Source organism: Falco peregrinus, chromosome 2 (genome assembly GCF_023634155.1).
Source record: "Falco peregrinus isolate bFalPer1 chromosome 2, bFalPer1.pri, whole genome shotgun sequence".
Lineage (NCBI taxonomy): Eukaryota > Metazoa > Chordata > Aves > Falconiformes > Falconidae > Falco > Falco peregrinus.
The window spans coordinates 74815845-74838282 of NC_073722.1; the positions used below are offsets into that span (position 1 = coordinate 74815845).

General features: G+C 37.1%; 1 protein-coding gene across 5 annotated transcripts in view; it reads right to left on the reverse strand.

The window, feature by feature from the left end:
- CCSER1 (coiled-coil serine rich protein 1) overlaps positions 1 to 22438 on the reverse strand; it is a 712966-nt gene that overhangs the window by 250347 nt on the left and 440181 nt on the right. The window contains exon 10 of one of the 5 annotated variants that reach the window (XM_055795211.1): positions 20640 to 20958. The exons of the other annotated variants lie outside the window; for them this stretch is intronic. Within the exon in view, the coding sequence (XP_055651186.1) occupies positions 20878 to 20958 (81 nt within the window). The 3' untranslated portion in view covers positions 20640 to 20877. Of the gene's footprint in view, positions 1 to 20639; positions 20959 to 22438 lie in introns of those variants that run through there. 5 annotated transcript variants of the gene reach the window in all.

The following is a 22438-nucleotide window of genomic DNA, read 5'->3' on the forward strand; positions in this document are numbered from 1 at the left end:
CCTCACTAGTCACACTCCTCAGTAGCACTGGACATTTGCATTGTGGCTCTCTAGAACCCTGCTTGCAGCATTCCCTCTCAAGGAAGGTCTGTAGTAGCATGAGGAATGTTCTCCAGGCTCTCTGGGTATATCATCATGTTTCTCCAAGGCTTGCCACACATGAGAGTACTCTGCTTATGAGCAGCCACCAGAAAAAAGTCCTGACTCCAGTGAAAAGTTTCCTTCCCACTGTGCCACTTGGCAACACTAGTTCCTGATGCTGCCCAAGGAGCACCTGTGTGTGTTACCACTGACAGTCACTTCTCAGAGTGTCCTGGGAAACTGTCAGCTTGCTTCGCTCCTTGTTTTCCCTCTCACAACTCAAAGTACAATTTTTAATTTTGCCACAACTAACCTGCTGCAGAGGCAAGCTGCACTGAAAGAGAAACCAGAGGGTTCTTGCATCCCTCCACCCCTTTAAGCCAGCTCAAGAGATCAGGATGCTGTAGGACAAGTTGGGACAGGTGGACTTCCTTCACCATGTCAACTGACTCACAACCTTGGCTCCACAATCACTACATTCAATGCTACGTGGAAAGGAGGAACCGTTTCAGTTAGCATCTTGCTGTTGGAGCACCATAAGCGTAGTGGAGAACCATACTGTCATTAGTTACTGCTTCTCTTCCTTTCCTTCCTCCACCCTAAACAAAGAAAACTATTCAATTCATCCCATCAGATCTAGCAACATTTGACTGAATAGCTGTCAAAAAAAGAAAGAAATCAACATTTTGAGCTAATTCACTATGTAAAAATCTTACTCCTATAGTTAGGGGTTTGCAGGATGCTAGATTAAGGACAAAGCTATGCAACATACTGGTTTTGGCTGGGATAGAGTTAATTTTCTTCTTAGTACCTAGTATGGGGCTATGTATTGGCTTTGTGTTGAAAAAAGTGTTGATAATACAGGGATGGTTTTGTCATTGCTGAGCGGGGCTTACACAGAGCCAAGGTCTTTCCTGCTTCTCACCCACCCCACCAGTGGGCAGGCTGGGGGGGCACAAGAAACTGGGAGGGGACACAGCCAGGGCAGGTGACCCCAACTAACCAAAGGGATATTCCATACCATACGGCATCATGCCCAGCATATAAACGTGGGGGAAGAAGAAGAAAGGAGGGGGACATCCAGAGTTATGGAGTTTTGTCTTCCCAAGTAACCATTATGCATGAGGAGCCCTGCTTTCCCAGGGATGGCTGAACACCAGCCTGTTGCTGGAGAGTGGTGAATGAATTCCTTGTTTTGCTTTGCTTGCGTGCATGGCTTTTGCTTTACCTATTGAACTGTCTTTATCTCAACCCTGAGTCTTCTCTTGCTTCTACTCTTCTGATTCTCCACCCCATCCCACCTGGGGTAAGTGAGCAAGGAGCTGCTTGGTGCTTAGTTGCTGACCAGAGTTAAAACATGACAAGAACCAAGATAAGCACCAAGACTCTTCAGTTGAGCCTGGGGAATATATTTAAGGATGGGTGCCTTTGAAAACGGTAAGATAAATTTGTCTAAATGAAATATTGATGAATAAATATTTATCTCTTGCCAGCCTGACATTAATAGCATTGAGTTTTCCTAGCAAACATAAAGTACATCTTTAAGGCTTCCCTTTCAATAGCTTCAGGGTTTCAGCACTATGGTACATATGGTAACTGAACTATTTTTAATGACCCAGTTGAAAACACAGTTAACAAAATTAGTACTTTCACTTCCATTTATTTAAAAAAACAAGTCTATCAACTTACTATACTATGTGGCACTTCAGGATTGATTACTCAAGGATTTAATACATTAGAAATGCTGGCAAGAATATATACCCACCCATGCAAAAACCTGAGCATGCATGTACTCTTTCCATGGCCTGAACTCAGGCTATTTGTACCAAATTTAAAATTTAAACTGGATTCTGTTTATCCCCGTGACTCTCAAGGCAAAGTAATAATTCTTCTGATCCCACATTTCAAAAACTATTGGATCAACAGAGTAACAGGTTAAGTTCAAGTTCAGTTCCTTACATCAGCAAGATGCTACTCCTCCACAGCACCAGAAATCAGTCAAAGCTTGGGCTCTACTGTCTTGTCCTGCAGCCCTACCCACTATGTAAGCAGCGGTGACCATCACAGGTGAGTGGCATGGTGAGCCCTCTGAGACTACCCCAGATACCTGAAAATCACTGTCCATTATGGGGAAAATGGAGAAGCCACACTACATTGTCCCTGGGCCCTCTGCTTTCATGAACACCTGAAGCGGTACAGCAGCCAGCTGCAGTTTACAGCCATGGTATCGTAGCGGCTCCTGCTGCACCCTTCTTAACAGCACTGGCATGTCTCTGGCACTCCAGGGAGCCAGGGCAGGAGCTCAGCCAGTGGTAACTAACCCGACAGAGAAGTGAATACCCTCCTGAACTGGTTCACCAGCCTGTCTGGTGAGAGCTAGTGCAAATTCTGTGGCAAACTCCCACTGACAGGCTTAGCTGGAGTGAGTAACATCTTCAGGGAGGAGTTCGGCTTCCCTGTAATCACCTACTCTTCCCAGTTTCATGATACGGCCCTTTAAACTGCCAGCCCTGGTATTAAACAGCTCCTGCACTTAGACAGCCAGCAGGAAATCGGTCATTTTTTGCGGAGTTAAGTTGTTGGTCCATAATAGGGACGAGCAGTTCAGCACCATTGCAGGCAGCAGCAGGAGGACACAAGCCTGCTCTGTGATGGAACTGAATCCCAGGGGCGATCCTTCTCAGGTAACCTCAGCTCTGGTTCATTGAGGGCTGCTTTTGCTAATAAATCTCACTTCCCAGGTTCCCATTAATAAAGAAATTGATATTTTTCTCCATCTGACTTAGCTTTAACTATCTCAACTTCACCGTTGTTTATATGCAGTACCCACATTGCAGGATAACTGCTATGCAGACAGGTGCTCAGAAATCCACATTGAAGTTTCTAACATGGCTTCTTTTCCTTAAGCTATCCAGACTCCAGCAAATTCTCTCAAGAGGTGGTTTCTAGACCTTTTGCTCATCTCCTTCTGTTTCCATTGGACTTTCACAAATTGTTTTGTTTCTGATCTTGAAATGCATTCCCAAAACACAGCAGCAACCTCTGGACACCTTTCCAGCACCAAATGGACAAGAAAGATTATTTTGGGTGTCTTGCTGATAAATTTCTGATTTGCTTGCGTGTATAAACATATATATATAGAATAAAGTGACTTCTTACTGAAATTTGTCCAGTATGTGCAACCACACTGATTTATCTGAACTTTCAGCAAGAGTGAGGAAGAGCTAAAGTGGAAAATGCTGTAGCAATACAGGTTCTGGTAGCAATTCAGAATCTCTCCCTGCAGATAACTGGTGTTGCCAACTGCAGTCACTCTGCTTTCTTAAGGTCTTGAAAAAGATGAAACATTTAAATGTGACATTCAAGTAATTATGACAGCAGAAGTGAGTACCTCAAATGAGGACGCACACGGAGACTCAAATTGCCTTGGCAGTGATTGCTTCCAGCTTCTGTAAATCCCTGGCAATTAGTATGGCATTAGTACATTAATTATTGATGGATCACATCTTGTGGACAGTCCTTTAAGTTCAACAGCAACATTATTTTAAAAACAACAATGCATAAATTACATAGTTTAAGTTTTAAAAATAGTGGAGAACCAGGGAGCTACTGAGTAACTAATTTGCCTAAATTGAATCCCAGTGAACTGAATCCCAGGTTGTTCTATTTATCATACCATGTGTTTTGATTTTGAAGAATTTTCCTAGAAAATCTTTAAACAGACAAAAAAATCCAAATTTTAGAGTAAAAGTCATCAGTACTTAAAAATCAAATCTGCAGTTGTGAATAAGATCCATCACTTTTAAAGCTTTGATGAAATGTTACTTGTTATACGAGGTAGGCAACTGCACAGAAATCTGCAGAAATTTCAGTGACACAGCAGTATCACATCATGTGAATGTTGATTAACATGCTTTCCACAGACCTGATGAATAAATATGAGGTTAAGAGCAAAGGGCTTGATTTCAGAACTTAAAATGAGTGAAGACACACATGTGAAGACACAGAAGGTTAAAAAGATGCAAATAATAACGGAAACTTGCAAACAGAGGATTGGGTTCAAGTTTTCTGAAATCAATGCAAACAAAAGCCAATCATTTGATCAAATCATTTGAGAGACCCTCGTCTTGCTATTTCAATCCCAATGAAGTTTTGTTCTTGCATACAGAATCTTTGTCTTCTTCTGGCCCCAAAAATGGATTAGATCACAGATTTTTTTTAAAAATAAGGTGCATACAATAATGTGACAGTGCCTCAACAGTCATAGGTGGATGGAGCACTGTTAAGAAAACAGACCTGGAAATATCAGGTAAGTCTCCACTAATCAAACAGGTTTTGCCTTAGCTGCTCTCCATTCAATGTCTTCCTTCCCCCCCCAACGACTGCATTTGTTTAACATCTAAAGACTCAGCCTCCAACAAATGCATCTCAAAAGCTTACCTTGCAAAGTTTTTTCAAGTAACTAATAAAAAAATCGAGAGCACATACATGTAAACAGTTACCATATTGATGAAAAACCTACAGAAACAAGCCCATTAATTAAAACTGATGTTCATTTTTTATTCAGGAGAATGCATAAACACATGATAACCTGAAAAATTATAATACATTTGGCAACTTTTAAAATATTTCCAAGTATAACCACAAGCCCTTCAGCATCATCCCTAAAGTTGAAATTCACAGACCAAGTGAATTCACAGGAAAATGGTCCAAGGAAAATAACACTGGATAGTCATTGCATCTCTACAAGTAAGGTTATCTCTAGTTAATTTGAATAACCTCTAAATTAGGCTTACTGAGCAATTTCATTGAGTTTTTTATAAATTTATCTCTTCATCAGTCTATGCTGCAGCTTTCCACATATTCAATACAGACGATTTACCCATCACCATATCATGGAATTATGTGACCAGAGGAAAAAAACAGGTTACAACACTGACCAGCATTACGCCCCACTATGAAGCCCAATGTTAACCATGGAGGCAATGTCAAGATCCTCTGTGGTCTGGAATCCTCTATTTATTTAAGATAGAAACTTGAACTAGTATTGTAGAAAATACAATAACTATAATAATAGTTTTTAAAATGTCTGAGATCAAATGTATTTGCAAGTCTTCCCCAATCATAGTTAGTTGGGGTTTTTCATTACGATAGCAGGTATATCCAAAAAACAAAACAACAAATATTTCAATAATTACTGATAATAACTTATTTTATGAGATGGTGAAAAATGTATGTATTTTTTAACTCTTGTTAGTAAATGTTTGTAAATAACTTTTTGACTCATGGTAGGAAACTAAAAGCAATTAAAATTATTTGAAAGCAGTGAATGGGTTTAAATACAAGATAATAATTGGGTTTCAGCTATGGGTTTTAATTTAATTTAGAAAGAGGTAGTTTCTATAGACCAACTATAAAAATAAAATCTGTTAAATTTTATTTTTAGCTTATCATAATTGAAAATTAGTACTTTGCTTAAACTACCACATTATACAAATTACATATTTCATCACAACATGCATATGCACTTTTTAATCTCCACTGAAAACAGAACCAAAATTAAAGCCTCCAAGAAAATTTTCTCTCTTTCAGAATTTTTGATTGCCCACATTTCAAATTGTGCTTACATATCAGAACAGAAAAAAAATGTATATAAAAAAATCTTCACAAATAATTATAACTGTTAGCACAATAAATTTCTTATACTGCATACTGACCCATGTGTTATTTGTACACCATGAGCGAGTTTATGACTACATAAGGGTTTACCTTCCCAAGAATAAAAAAAAGAGGCATTCATACAAATGGTAAAAAAAACAAAAACAAAAACCAGAATTTCCCTCCCTTTTATGTGCAGGTAAATTTAATTAAATCAATAGCAACTGTTAAATAAAATGCCACTAACTAGATCAATTCATCAAAAAATGAATCAAAATCAGGTCTACAATGCATATTTTGGACCTGTGCCAAAAATGGCATGTTATTTTCTTCTGTTCACAGAGCACTAAGTTAGGTAATGAGAAGAAAACATGTTTGCAAATATAAATACAATGAAGCAGTCTTTAATTAGCACAAGCAAATGTAAGTTCAGAAAATTGCTTACTATCTACAGTGTTCAAAACTGTAACTTCTATTTATTCAAATTTAGAGATTATATTCTATGTAATTAGGTGTTAATTTTAAGGATATGCATTAATCATAATTTCTTTTTGCAAATAGGATTAATTAGTATTTGTAATAGCATATGCAAATGGAGATTAACTGTGATTCACACTTGCTCAAGTAATAGACTAAATGAAGTCAGCATCTTATTTTTATTTTTTTTTTAAACAAAGGGACCTACATACTTCAGTATCATTTCAGAAATTTTCGTAGTAGAAGAAAATCTACAAAAGCACAGATCATGCCCATGCCACAGACACTGCAATGCTCATTGCTTAGGATGGAGCAGACCAACTTGGCGCAGTGCTATAGTTCTGCATGGATCAGGATCCCAGAGTTCAGCATGCTAAAAACCGGGAAACAGCTGAGAAAAGGTGACAGAATATTTACATCCCTCTGCCTCAGAAGTGGCAAATGCCTGAATACTCACACTGTGGCCTTCTATGCCATGTAGTTTCATTAAAAAAAACCTGGGTGTGATCAGAACCTAATTAAACAAACTACAAAGGTAATACAAAGCCAAACAGTGGCAGAGATAAAATGACATAACATTTTACTTTATATATGCATACTGTATTATATTTAAAACTCTAATGTTTTCACCAAGCACTTTCACTTTGCAGGTAGAAAAATTCAGATTCAATTTGCAAACGTAGTAAGATTCTCTAAATTCCAAATGAGCAGTCCCCTGGTCTCTCCAGTCACAGTGCAAGGAACAGTAGTAATAATAAAAATAAATACTACCTGCCTACCTCATCCAAATATTTTTTTTTTTTTGATAGAGACTGATAGGGAATGCAGCCCTTAAACTCAGTGGAAGGGGAGCAAGGCATAACTTTTACATATTTTTTTGAATTTGGAGAGCAAAACCAAGGAAACCACAAGCCACCGCTGTCCCTCCTAGTTCTTATAATTTGTAAATGGCTTTTACATCAATCCTGATATATGTGTTCACATGAACTGTACAAAAAATGTCACATTATTTATGCCACAATAAATGAAAAACATAATCAATTTTAGATCCCATTATAAAACAACAAAAAAAGGATAGATCCCATCTTTGACACCCTTCACAGCAGCCTATCTGCAGCTTTTGAAGGCAAAGCAGATTTCTGTTTTAGCAATGGTGAAACCTCTTCCAGGGAAATACATTGAAAAGTCCTTACTTCTAGCCATGACAATTTCATGCATTCATACAAAGTGATACAGCAATTAATACTCATTAGTACAAGATAAAGATTTTAGCACATTTTATGTACAAAAGGTTCACACCAGAAAAGCTGCATTATGCTAATTGAGAGTATAATGGTGGGAAAAAAGGAGATGCATTAATGAAAGAGTGCTCTATAAAAAAAAAAGGAGAAAAAAAGAAAAAACACAAAAAACCCTCAACAAAACTTTAAAATAATTATTGTTTCTTCTACAAAGCCTACCAGATCCTCATATTTGCATAAAAAGGTTGGGCCTGGGTCATTTACATTGCAAAGATATTTAAAATTCCAACAGTTACCTTGATCCAAATCCACAAACTATATTAAGGTTTTGGGAGGATGATGACTGCAGCTGGTACTTAAAGACATCTCCCTATAGGGACCAATGTGTTATAAGATTTAGCATATTAAGGTGTCTCCTAGTAAGTTGCATGTGTCTGCAAAATCTTTAGTGAAGATAAGGATCTGTGTACTGATCTGACCCTGTTCACCAACAAATGTCAGTGGTGACTGGTTTTAGAAACCAGTTTATTTTTGAAGACACTGTTCAAGATGATGTTTTAAATTTTGTTGTAAGAACGTCCTGGATCTTAAATATTCATTGTAGCACAACCTTAGAGAGAACTGGCGGAAGCATATTACACTGTTCCAACTAATAGTAACCCTGATGAGTTACTGAAGTTAATGTTTGTAGGAAGTAACTTCACCCTTTTGAAAAGGCAATGCTATTACAATGTGGAAAAAAGCACCTGTGATATTTTACATTATTATATTGCCCTTAGAAATCCTTTGACATTGTATGCTGTGATTTGGATTTTGTTTCCATTTACATCTAGTGATGAAACTGTAATCCTTGTATAGGTAGTATAATCATGTACATGTACAATTATAAATTGGTTTGCCAATGTTGCTTAACTAATGGCATCATAAATGATTTAGACAACAAAAAGAAAAGGTTTCAAGCACGGCTATCAGTCTACCTGCAAAAGCTAGAGTTGCTACTGCCTAACCCCTATCCCAGCAAATATAGCTTCCTTTGAAATTAAGAGGGTGCCAGCACAGCTATCCAACATCAGCACACTGCTTCTTATAATCATCGATCATTTGATCAATTACTTTGGAAAGTTTGCACTCAATTCAAAGGAGTTACAATGGGTAGCTAGCTTTCGTATATTATGATATTCATAGTGCCTATACCACTTTGTACATGGTAAAATAACAACTAACTAATTGGTGATAAAATAAAGTACACTAGAGACAGATTCTGGCTTCCTTGTGCCTTTTTTTAACCAATCCAGGAAATAGTTTGCCTGTAAGGATAAGAGTCTGAACTGCCCTGTGGATTAAATATGCTTTGTCCCAAAACTGGTCACATCCCTGAAGTGCTCTGTAGAGTAATTTTAAAGGATAGTTTCAAAAGACACCTTGTAGGTGGGTTTTCTTGTGGTTTTTTTGTTTTGTTTTGTTTTTTGGGGGTTTTTTTTGTTGTTTTGTTGTTTTGTTGGGTTTTTTTTAATTGGAACTGAAGTTATGCAAAGTAATAGAAATTAATGGAAAATAAGGTATTATAAGTAGGCAAAGGCCTCCTGCAATTCCTTCAGTCACTGCAATTCTACAACAGCTATAGAGTTATCAAAAATGGGGCTAACTGGCAGAGCTGTTCCCCATAGTGTGAGGACCAAAGCAACCCTGATTTAAAACACTGCCTCCAGAAACCTCTGTACTACTGTAAAGATTACAGCTGAAGTGCACAGTCTGTCATGTGGATCCTCTAGTTGCCAAATACAGCCAAAACTGTTGCCACAGATGTTGACTATGTAGCCAGATGTTGGCTTCTAAAGGCAAAGCTGGTGAAAGTGGTAGCAAACAGTAGGAGAAAGTGTCAGGATGTTTAAATATCATAAATTTTATTTCTGAAGTGCCAATGCACAAGTCAATGCTTACTTTTACCAGTAACATTGATGTGCTAATTCAATACACATTCAGGAAACCTGCTGCTGATGCAGTAACTCAACAATAACCAAGAGCCTGGTGAATACACTTTCAAGACAAAAAAAGACAAAATAGCTAAGACTTTTGTGACAATCCTTGATTTAACTTATTTTCTTAATACGGACACACAACCTATTTTGTGGTAACTGATATAGATGATGAGTAAGATAAAACATGTTAGCAAACATAAGCAATAACTTTTTTCCCGATTGGAAATTTTATTCTAGCCCGGTTTTCCCTTTTTTCCAATTGGAAATTTTATTCTAGCCTGGTTTTCCCTTTTGACTTCACTGGTACCTCCATATAAGCTTGCACTCCAAGTTATTGGATCTGCACTATCAATACGACTACAAGGAAAATAAAATGATACATTTCAAGGGAAGATTTCAAGCAAGAGTGAAAACTGCAGATGGAGAAGATGACTGTTCACAAATGAGCACAGAAGCAGCACAGAAACCAAAATGCTGACAAAGAACAAGTCAGGGAACTACAGAAAAAAAGAAAAGAAAGAAAAGAAAGAAGAGAGGGAGGGAGTCAAAATACAGGACACAACAGAGACTGAGGAATTAAAGAACTGTAATGGGTTAATGAGGCAAGTTTACCAGAATAGGAAGTGAAAGCACCAGAAACTTCCACAGATAATTTCAAAGAAAGATTGAATAAAAGTATGAAAAAAATGAGTATTTCATTAAACATATTGTACAGTCTTCATCCCTGCTCCCCTCCCCTGTGCCTTCCCCTCTTGCCCCTTCTAAAAGAAAATCGTTCCCTGTAGGCAGCAGACTTCTTCCAGAAATAATGTATTTGTTAACCTTTGAGAACTTACCTAGACCACTCTTTTGAGAGCTGAAGATTGAATAATTGTCATGTACTGTGGGAATTTTCCCCACTAGTTATTGGAAACATCATCTCTTACACACACACACACAGTGGAACACATTTATGCAACCAGGGGTTACAGAGTAGCATGCCACATTACTGTTGTGGTTGTATTTAATGAGTTTTGGCAAAAAGGAAAAAAACCTAAAATTTACTTTGTGTAAAAGAAAACAAAAATTTTAAGAAAACGTGCAGAAGAGATTTTGAGTGACTCACTCTAGCACCTCAGGACAGTTCAATACAATGTTCTAGCATCCCATATTGAAAAGGAAGTTGAGTCAGGCTGTCTGCACTCCCTTGTTCTTCACAACAAAGCTTCCCCCGGCTATAGATACTCAGCTGTACACCATAAATACTTCTGTAGAAGGTTTCTCTTAGTCCACCGGTTAAGAAAATCTGAAGCATCAGCATGTGTCCCTTGTATAAGAATTCTCTAGACAACTGGGTAGTTCACTGATTTCTTTAACCTGAACTTTAGAGGCCCTCCCATGAGAAGGAGGTAAAATCTTGCCATGCGAAGTTTTCAAGGGGTATGCTTTCCCAGGTGTATTTAATAAGATTTTTATTTCATCCTGCAATAATATATTTGAATTAATACAAGATGAGTATTGAATGAGAACATCTTTGAACATTTTTTTAATGTTTATGCAGAAATTTTTCAAAAATAAAGCAGCACAATACATTCATTACTTACAAGCAAAGGGCAAGGGGAAGCAACAGATCTATCTATCTGTTCCATCCTGGAACAATGCAGGATAGAAACAAAGCTGAAATGAGCGTCTTTAGAAAAAGGAAAGCTGCCCAGTATTAAATTCTTCTATCTTTACTATAAAAGTAACTCACTCACCTAGAATTTTAGAAGTCAGCTTTAAGAATTTTATGGCTATTTGTATGCAACAACAACAGACCAGCAATATGAAAGAGGAATATATACCATCAGTGCTCTCTTCACACCCTCCTATTTATTGTGCTAGGATCTTCCATGAATGTGTGACATGATAAACACACAGCAAGCATTCTGTGTTTAGCCAGAACAGTGGCAGGGCCTGCTGAAAATCCATTACAGTATGGAATATAAAGTGTACTAGAAAGCACTAATGCACTTTTTAGATTTCTGGCAGTCTAAAAAGTTTTTTGTAGGTGCCCAAAAGGATTTGAAAGTATTTCAATTAAATTCTACATCTGCATGGTCAGCTGAAAATAGCTGTTCTCTATGCAGTTGCCAACTAGCAGAATCTGTTACAAATAGTTAAGAAAACCAAAGGGTGCCTAAACAAATTTTACAGGAATTTCTTTCTTGATACAAGATGGAGTAAACCAATATAATTTTCTAGACATTTTAAAAGATATATAAAACTACCTTAATATTCACAGAATTGAAAATGGCATATTTTTTTTCATAATTTTGAACACAGCAGCTAGCATTCAGAACGAGAGGAAAAATATCACTTCCTAGTCCCTGAGAACTATTCTGTATGGGTATTTTGTCTTAGATGTGGGGTTTTTTTCTTCCCTTCTGCCTAAAAATAAGAAAAAGACTGAGGAAAAACAAAAATTAAAAGAAAGGGCGTGACTTTATGGTTTCTGTTATTGTTGAAGTTTTAGAAGCACGCTTTATGGGTGATAAAAATTATGTTTTATAGAAAAGGAAGAATAGAGAGGATGAGCCAAATGGGACTGTAATGTGGAGAGAGAATAAAAACAATACAGCAAGATAAAAGGAAATGAGCAAGGAAGCAACAGCAGGGGAAAATAATGAGCCAGAACAAAAGCCCCACCACTAACAGAGTTTGCAAATATTCCCAACAGCAAGAGAAATCTGCAGACATGGCAACAAGAGATTTTAGAAAGGAAGACAGAAAAACCTGGGGTTTAGGAATGGAGTCAGCCAACTAATTTCTTCCCTTTCTGCTTAAGAGATTATCAAAAGCTCTTGGATTCAAATATTTGGCACCTTCTTTTGGCAATATGTGCCCCATATACATGATATTTACTTAATCTGCTTCTCAGCATAAGCATGTTCAATAAAGGCAGAACTACAGCGATAGTATAGTTCTGAAAAACACCCATTAAAAAATAGTGAACATTGCATACTAGTTTTATCACTACTAAAGATGATGAGAACCACATTAATTAAAGTAATACCACAAAGAAGAATAATCAAACTAAACCCAAACCAGAAGATATTCCTTTCAGGATGTTGGCACAATAGAGAATCACAAGGGATATAAACTAAACTAATAAATACATACATAAACAAATAAATATTCTACCAGCAATTACCTGTATCCAGGTCGATAAAAATCCCTAATCTGATTTGGTAAATGGCAGTTTACTAGTATCATCCCTTTGCACTTGTTTTTTTCTTTTGATTTTTTCTCTACTATGGGCCAATATCAGGAAAGAGCACTGAGGTATAAAGACCTTCCGAAGACAGACCTATTGCTCTTTGTGCATATTTGTTGCAAAGGGAAATATTAAAAACAAAACACTGGATGGATGTTGGTAGACTCTGATGGATTTGTAACAGGTTTTGTTTCCTCCTTGTTCTCACTAGTTTTGTTCTTGTTTTGTCTTTCACACTCCTTGTCTATGTTATTTTACCAGTCAGATCACTCAAATCACATCTAGGAGTTCCATAACAAGTGAATTCATAATGGTTTTGCTATTTAGGTTACTCTTGAGTTCACACCTGTACTGTTTAAAAAAGATTGGAAAACTTACTCTCTAATAATATAAGAGCAGGTATAAGCAATGTATGTACACAAATTTTATTCAAATTTCTGTGAGAGACTATTCTTATAATTTTGTCAAGTAGTTTACTCCCACAGATTAAATTGCTGCTGATTGACAAATGCTTGTGAAATGGCTACCACAGAATTTGTGGCTCAATTTTGAAAGGTAAACTCTGCTTGTTGTTCCGTTCCTATTTGGCTGACATCAATCTTGCACACTCAAACGTTGTATGGGTTTAACAGAAAACACAATAAATAATCACCACATACACAGGACTGCTAATAAAGATGTGGCACACCACTTGGTCAAAGATTTTCCAGAATAGTTATATTAAATGCAACACTAATCCACTGCCAATAAAAGGACAGTATCACCTTCTTAAAAAAATGTTATCCTTAATTTGGCCATTCTGATACAAAATCTGATTGCTAGCTTATGTCATATGAGAATAAGGGAAGTCTGTATCACAATAGAACATGGAGTAAATACCAGTTTCTGTATTTGTTTAGATTAGACCTTTTCACTGACATAGATAATTTTCTCCCAAATAAATTGAACACAGTCCCAGCTACACCCAAATCACCTCTAAACCAAACACTTGTTCTTAACTCCATATAATGAAGAATGAATTCCAGTATTAACGCAATTTAACACAGTATCTCAGTCAATTTATTGATTTTTCCGACCAGCTTGCAAGCAAAACCCCAGTTTCGGTGTAATTCATGAAGGGTAATTGTTCTGAGATTGTAATTAAAGAGGAGAGATGTTATTTGTAAAACTTTTCTGCCGGAGGCATGGGCCATCTATTTGACACACTTGATGCAATGCCCAGCTCCTGTGGCAAAAGGTGGTCTCTGGGCCTGAGGCACCAATGGAAGTTCTACAGACTTTGTCTCTCTCACTCCAAGGGCAAATTCAAAGTAGTTGTTACTAACAGCACCAGGTGCTGGTGTATCCAAGTATTTTGGAACAGAAGTTGCACTGTGTTTCATTAGTTTCTGAGTTTGCTAGGTGCCTAAATACACACAACTAATCAAGCATTTTGTAACACTAATCTGTCACATATTAGCAAATCTGTAAATCCAGGGAAGTATTTCCCTAACATGAATACCAATTATAAGATAATTAATGTTTATCCCATTCAGGTCAACTGAGAGGTTACGCCTTGCTTTTGTTTGCTTTTGCAACAGGTTTATGTGGCAAGGTGCTGGTATTGGGAGGGCTGCAGGGTGGTCTCCATGAGATCGGGGCTGCCCTGTGCCAGACACAGACACTTCCAAACAGCTCTGCAACAGAATCACTGTTGCAGTGGGTCCGCAAACAACAGTGAGCATCCGTAAAGATAGTGGCACCTCTGTGAAAACATATTCAAGAAAGGGTGGAATACAAGACAGTGGAGGCTCGAAGGGAAAAAAGGTGAGAAAAAGCCCTGCAAACATCAAGGTCTGAAGAAGAAGGGAGCTGAGGTGCTCCAGGAACCAGAGAAGATGTCTACACAGTGCCCTGTGGAGAACACTGTGCTGGAGGAAGTGCATATGCCCTGAAGGAAACGTGGCCCACGGAGAGCCTACACTGGAGCATCTCCTGGAACACAGCCAGCCCCTTAGTTCTAGATCCCAATTAAAAAACAGGAAAGAACAATGATACCACCTCATAGCCATGCCTTGAGCTCATTAGGATGCTCTTGTCATTTCCTAAGAGTCTCATAATAACGTTATCCGTGGCTTCAGCTCATTTTATCAACACTTTTGCAATTCAGAGAGATTCTCACATAGAAACAATGTCCAGTTACCACAATGATTTAAAATTCCTGGGATTATTTTGCTATACATATATATATATGAAACAGCTTTTGGTGGGCAACTAATCTGCTAGCTACTGTTTCTCTAGCAAGTGCCTCCTAGTGTCAGGGGACAGTTCCACAAGTCTTCAAAACAACTTGTGACAGTGGGAGTATGAGAAGATACATGACAATGTCTGAAGAGCAAATTGTTCATCATTAGTCTTAGGATTTTTATTCATATTCTGCAATTACTTGCGTTACAATCGAGTTACCATTACTTTCCAGGGTAACTGGATGATTACAAAACATACAGGATTTTAAAAGCTGACTCCACTGATGCTAGGTAAGACCATCAAACTGCTCCTATTGCAAATTTCCACTTTATCCACTGAAACTTGTCTTTCTTCATGTTGTCTTTACTTCTTTAATACCTGAAATTTGGCAGTTTCCTAGGTTTCTCTTTGCAGAATTTATTCATAACCTGACAGGACTCCGGTATTCTCTCCGCATTAATATTTTCTCCTTGATCATTTAACAGACTGGAAGATGAAATATTTTGTACACAGATGCACAAATATATATTAAGATGGCCACTTTTTAATACTTGCACATTGGGAAGCTCATGGCTCTGATGTGTGCACTTAAAATTACTTCATATATTTAAGGTATGATGATCCTTCTGCCTTTATCATCTGCTCCTCTCATGCAGTTATGCTTTCCTCATTCTTTGCTTAAAACATAATATTACGACAGTAAAGATGTTGACACTTCCCTCCAAATATTCAGTAATATGTATGTACCATGACACAACATAGATCAAGCCCCCCCTATTTTAGTGTCAAATACAAAGCTATCACTTAATTTCATCATGATAGTTAATAACATCATCACCAAGTTTTTCCTGCATGTTTTAATAAAAATCTCCCTGAAAATAATGAACCTGGTATTGAATATAAAGTTGCAATATGGTATCTAATTCATATGCTTTCAACTTCAGCATGATTTAATACAAGCACATACAAAAATATCTTTGCAAGGTTTTCTGCAGTGCATTTCCTAGTCACCAAACAGATTTTTTTTTCCCTTTTATTGCTGGTATCTAGTAGATTCTGTTTTCAATTTAATGCCTTTTTGTATACTACAAAAGAAAAGTATTACTATTCCCCAAATCTCATTTATAATCCTTTCCCTTCATGCTCCTTCTTGCTGTTTTATCATTAATGTTAATATTCTGTTGACTCGTAAGAAGTAGAAACTTCCATTACTAAAAATGAATAAATGAATACGAAAAGAGCACTGTATTGAAATGAAGTCAGAGTACACAGCCTGGATATAGTTGTCACTGCACTTCTATTGAGAAAGTACTAGTAATAGGTCAGGGATAGAAATGGCTTTTTCAGTTTCTATTATTGATATAACACAGGTCATATATTACATGCTAACTTTATCCTCCTAAGCTCTTGCAGTTTTAACACCAAAAAAAAGTCTAAAGCCTACTGAGCAGATTAAACTATAACCTAATGACCAAATAGTGTACATATACTTAAATACCACTGGTTAACACTGGGTAAACTCAGCTCCAGAAGATAAGCTACTGTTCTAACTATTTAAGAACAACAAAACTCACAGCTCTTTCACCATGCACACAGTACCTGTGCCCAGAAACAGCCTCAATGATTATGTTTCAAATTCCTTTAGAGACCTGTTGTAAACATCCTAAGCTATAGGAATCCTTTATTGGCCCGAATGCATATTGAGCTACAGCTGAATAATTTATTCTGTATGTTTTCATACAGAAATTGCTTCAAAAGTTTATTTTAAAAAAAGAAAAACTGACAAATAAAAAAACAACAACAACAACAAAACCTCTCTTCAATTCAAGCAGGATGTAACCTTTCTGCTTCTTGAGCCCACCCCCAGGCATTTTGCAACATGTTTAGCTCTCTGACTGCTTACAGCTCTTAAAATCACTCTTGTTGCTTCTCAGCCTTTCAACAATTACCACAGAATATTTACTCTAGCTTTAACATTTCTGCGCCTTTGTTAATTTTAAATCCAGTGACTCAACTTCTACTTCCCCACCCCCCCCTTATGCTGTATAAACCAGCATTGCACTCGCACTTTCAGAAGTCCCTGAAGGAAAGCACAGAAAGCAAGCTCAAGTTACCTGATACCGCTTCGAAAGCATCACATGGAGAAAGAACGATGTGTGCTAGTTAAAATAACAAACCTCTGCACTTGCTAAAATATCAATGCTCAGAATGGGAACAAAGTACTTTGTCAATACTGCTTTGCCATTGCACCCAGTTAACACAGCGTCACCATTGCTTGTAACAAGGCACAGGCTGTGGATCAAGCTAAGAACGTGGGCACCAAGATGTATTTTTGTCTGGCCTGCCTGGATATTTACCTCAGCTCTAAAGAGCAGCTATCCAATGACCAGGTTACTATTCCATTTTCTGCACCAGCTGTTGTTCAGCTTTTTATAGCTGTGTGGTGTAACACCTTGTGTTGGGCTTAAATGGCACGGTTTTGGTAGCAGGGGCAGCTTTATCAGCTATGTCTTTGTACCTTAGAGAGACCAGTAACAAGTACTTACTCTGTGAAGAATGATCTTCCAGTAATGAACAATCCACATAATTACAGGCATTTTACACCAGAGGCCCCCGCACTATGAACGACTCAGCAATAGCCAGTTACTCACCATCGAAGGAAAGAAACCTCTGAAGCGTGGTAAAACCAGTTGTAAGGTTAACAGAGATGTCATGTGAACTCGAAAACAATAATAAAGAGCAAGATGTACAACACGTTAACTAACATATCAGAGAGAACCGGGTTAGAATGTGAAGAAAAAAAAAATCATCAACGTTACCATCAGACTCCTGCCAAGGAGTTGCGATACCAGATTTACTTTAATGCCACCACTACCACAGCGGAACCGAAGCCATTGACCTTAAGATCACTAGAGGCTGTACAAGAGGGAGCAATACATCAAAGAGAGAGGTAGGTACCAGGAACTTTACATACTGTAACTGGAATCATTAAAAGAATAAAAAAATAAAAAGTATTTGATCAGACTGTTAAGACTTCAATTAAACTAAGATTAAGTTCCTGCTTCCGCATATAAAAGTGCCCACACTTTGCCGACACTGATTGTGTCTCCTTGAAGTCTGAATATTATCTGTCAATAATCATGATTTTTTTTCCAGACTATTTGAATGCTATGTGGGGAAAAAAAAAAAAAAAGAAAAAGAAAACCCAAAACAAACACACACCCACGTAATTTCTTATTGGTTCATAGTGTTTTTTAAAGTTACAGAAAAATGAATGTAAACCAAAGAAATGGCAAAAAAAATGTATGGGAAATGATGTGTAATTTCACAGGAAACTTAAAATCCGAGCTTTTACGCTCTTTACCCCAAAAGGGCCATCTTCAGTTTTGCGCTGAAATGACAGCTGCTAGCAACAGTTCTATCAGGTGACAGGTTTAGAAATACAAGTTATTTGGGTATTTTAAGCATTGTTTCATGGACCTTGGAGGAACAGGTAAAAAACCTTATTAATTTCAGAAGTGAAACTAGTTTTCTCATTGGAATCCTGAAAATATTTTTGTTTTGTTCCATTCTTCTTCTTTCACTGATTTATACAGGTTTTTTTACAACCCTCTCTGTTCCCATTAAGTATTTCTTTAAGCAAAATACAGATCTCTGTGCCAAAGCATCACAATAAAAATGTTCTCTCTATCTTCTTCCAGATAACAGTATCCTGCAAGGACTGAAAATATTACCATAATAAAGATGGTGAGGAAAAAAAGAAACATGACAGACAGCAAGAGGTAGACATTTCTATGCTCATTAATGATTACAGAAAGGAATTTCTAGTACTGAGGAAGAGAAGGAAGAACGGCAACAGATAAAGTTCAACATAGAAGGTGAAGTTCAAAAGGATAATATGCACCTGCTCATTTCTGTTGTTTCTTTAGATTATATATTTGCTACTTAATTTTTTCAAGATAGTTCCAATGAATACAGTAAGTACTATGCAATTATACATGCAAAGAAGTTTCAGGAAGCCTGACCAAAAGGTTGAGAGAAGATACTGAAGATGACTATTAAAAGGAGAGCAGATGATATAAGATTGATAAACAGCAATACCATATTAAGTGGTACAGAATCAGCCAACAGAATGCAACATCACCTGTGAAGAAGGTTCATTCACATCAAAGACCTGCATGAACATTTAGTTAATTGCTTTTATTTTCAGTTCAGATCCATTTAAGAATAACTGGTGAAATGTTATTTTCAAATAAGAGTAGTATGTTCTCTGTTTGAAACTAAAGCTACAGGTGCTAAACAGTTGCTCCAGTTGAATAACTGTTATTATATACTATGAGGTCTGATCGACATGGCATAGTAATAAGATCCAAGTACTGTTTCTCTTTGGTAAGAAAAGGTATTAGCAGGAAAGTTTTAAGAACATTGCTGGTGCAAGCACCTTCTTATCTTACCTGGTAAGGGTGCGTGTAGAGTACATCCTTGGGTGAAGTCAGTCCTGGGTAAGGGAATACTGAAGCAATAGTGATGACAGGGTTGGTGCTGAACTTGCCAGTTTTCTTCCAATTTTTTGTTTAATAAAGCCATACACCAGGAATTACACCACCACCACCTCCTCCTCTGGACAACAGCTATACACTCAAGTAGCAAGTCATGTCCAGCAAACACGATATCTACTTTGGTGTCCTGGTTTTGGCTGGGATAGAGCTAATTTTCTTCTCAGTAGCTGGTGCATTGCTGCATTTTGGATTTGGTAAGAGAATAATGTTGATAGCACACTGGTATTTTAGTAGTTGCTAAGTAATGCATACTATAAATAAGGGACTTTTCAAGTTTCCCACTCTCTGCCAGTAAGTGGGTGCACAAGAAGCCGTGAGGGAGCAGAGCCAGGACAGCTGACCCAAACTGGCCAAAGGGATGTTCTATACCATAGAACATCATGCTCACATATAAAGCTGGGGGAAAAGGAAGGAGGGGACACACACATTTGGAGTTACAGTGTTTGTCTTCCCAACTAACCACGACTCATGACAGAGCCCTCCCTTCCTGGGGATGGCTCAACACCTGCCTGCTGGTGGGGAACGGTGATGGGGAATGGTGAATGATTTCCTTATTTTTGCTTTGCTTGCATGCGCAACTTGTGCTTTACCTGTTAAACTGTCTTTATCTCAACCCAGGAGTTTTACATTCATTTTACTCCTCCAGTCCTCTCCCCCAACCTACCCGGGGGGGAGTGAGCAAGCGGCTGCCTGGGGCTTAGTTGCCAGCCAGGGTTAAACCAAGACATTTGCCCACATTGGGTGCTGTCTCAGCAATATCTTTCAGAAGCTGATGTACTCAGAAAATAAGATAAACAGTAAAGGTATGATTCTAATGGATTAAAAAATCAGAGTGTTCTGTGTTAGGATCAGCTGTCCTATCTCCTGGGATAAAGCTGGGTAAATTCTGACCTTGCTAAAGCTTACCAAAACCCCTGCAGAAACATCTCTTGAACCACACATAAGAATTACATACATCAGTATGAACATTCATCAAATAGACCACATATTGAAAGGTGCTGACCCCATACACACCATCAGTGCCAAAGTATTATTATTGGAAACCGAAAAATACAGGTTTTAAAAACTATTAGTTTCCTTAGGTTTCCAGATCTTGACGATGTATTTTTTCAGAGACAAGCATCATTGAAGGATTTTCTTAGTTGTAGTGAATCAGCAATGGATAATTAAGTGCACAAAATAGTAAGAATAATTTAAGTTTTATTTCAGATAGTAACTTTATGATACTTCACTAATAATTTATTCTTTGATATATTTAATAATGAAGATATTACTGCCCCCCAAAAAAGTGATGTTTGACTATTGATAATACAAATATTATGTTAAGTAGTATAATTTTGCCAGTAATGGTAACTTGCAGCTCATTTAATATACAGCAGTATTTAATTAAATCCGTAAGTGCAGTGTCCAGATGTTGTTTTTTAATCTAATAATGATGGAACCAATGAGATGCTGATAGGTTTGTAAACTAAGCCTTCAGAACATGGAGAATTCCACAGGGCCTTAAAAAACAAACAAAAAAACAAAAAAAAGAAAAAAACAAAAAAAAAGAAAAAAAAGAAAAAAGAAATGAAACGAAATCTTTGATGCATGGTTTGATGGCAACACAAAGTTAAATGAAAAATTATCATTTCTGCTGAACGCAGACATGCAGGCAGCATGTAATAATAAAGCTTCTTTCACACTAATGATCACCATAAGAAATTAAGTGACAATGCATACAAAACCAGACATATGACTTGCCAGCCTGTGCATGACATGGGTCTGGTTAGAAAATAGTTATGTACAACAGATGCCATGTTTGTATAGGAAAAAGGTCACCAGAGTGAGCTAATTTATGTTAATACAGGCAATCTACATGCAGCATGCACACAACACGAGAACATTTCCACATTATGATAAAACTGTTTAAGTAGGTCATTCTGCATTAAAAAGCACTAATTCTAAACACATTAATATGACAAAACCCATACACATTGCTTTATAATACAGTGGTTATCCATGCCTCATTTCTGAATTTTGCTTGTTGATCTTTTCTTCAAGGTGAATCCATGGTTTTATCATCTTTAAGAAAATATACTCAACGCCTACAGCAAAATGTTGCTATGTTTGAGAATTTCTGCTTGTTATTTATTTACTAAATTCTTAGTTTATTTTTTTTTTTTTTTAATCAAGATTTCAGTGCTGCTATGATATTCCCAAACCATTCTCTGGCCTTACAAATTGGACACTGCTAGTGTTCAGCATAATGCATGAGCAGAGTCAGCAAGGTATAATCTAGCCAGACAACAATGGCTTTTCAATTTCCATAAAGTAAAAACTATTGAAAGGTCTCATTTCTCAGTGCCCTACTTCTTTCTGTCCTTAGCATAAAAGGTCAGAGTGGATGTAGTAAAAATATGCTATTAATTCTAGGGATAACTGCTCATTTAATTAATAGTTAGAGATGTCATGAACTGTCTGGTAACTTCTTTATGACAGAAACAATGTAACTATAACATTCTGAAAATATATTACTGCAATAACATTTTGGTAAGTCATACTGCACTAGAAGTGCACTACTACACAGAAATTAAAGTAAAAATAAGAAATGAGACAAAATGTCTAGGTGGATATGCTTAAGTGAAAAAGTAAACTTCTGGAGAACTCTAAGGAGATGATGATGAAACCAAAGCAGAAGAAGTAGGAAAAGCACCATCTTCAAAAAAATAAGTTACAGGATAAATAAGTAGTAGTAACTAAACACACTCCTTCTTCCCCTTCTTTCCCCCACCCCAAGACATCTAAGCAAGTCAGTGACAGTAAGTTTGGTCACTATTTCTGTGTACCTCATATTTTATTGCACTTTAAAAGCAAGACAGCAACAGCAAGCGTACCTGCAGATACAAAGATAGTAGTTTATGACAGAGAAATGTAGAGTAAGTTGAAAGAAGGAAAATATAGGCAAAAAGAACATTGCACTGTTACTGCAGAGTATATTAC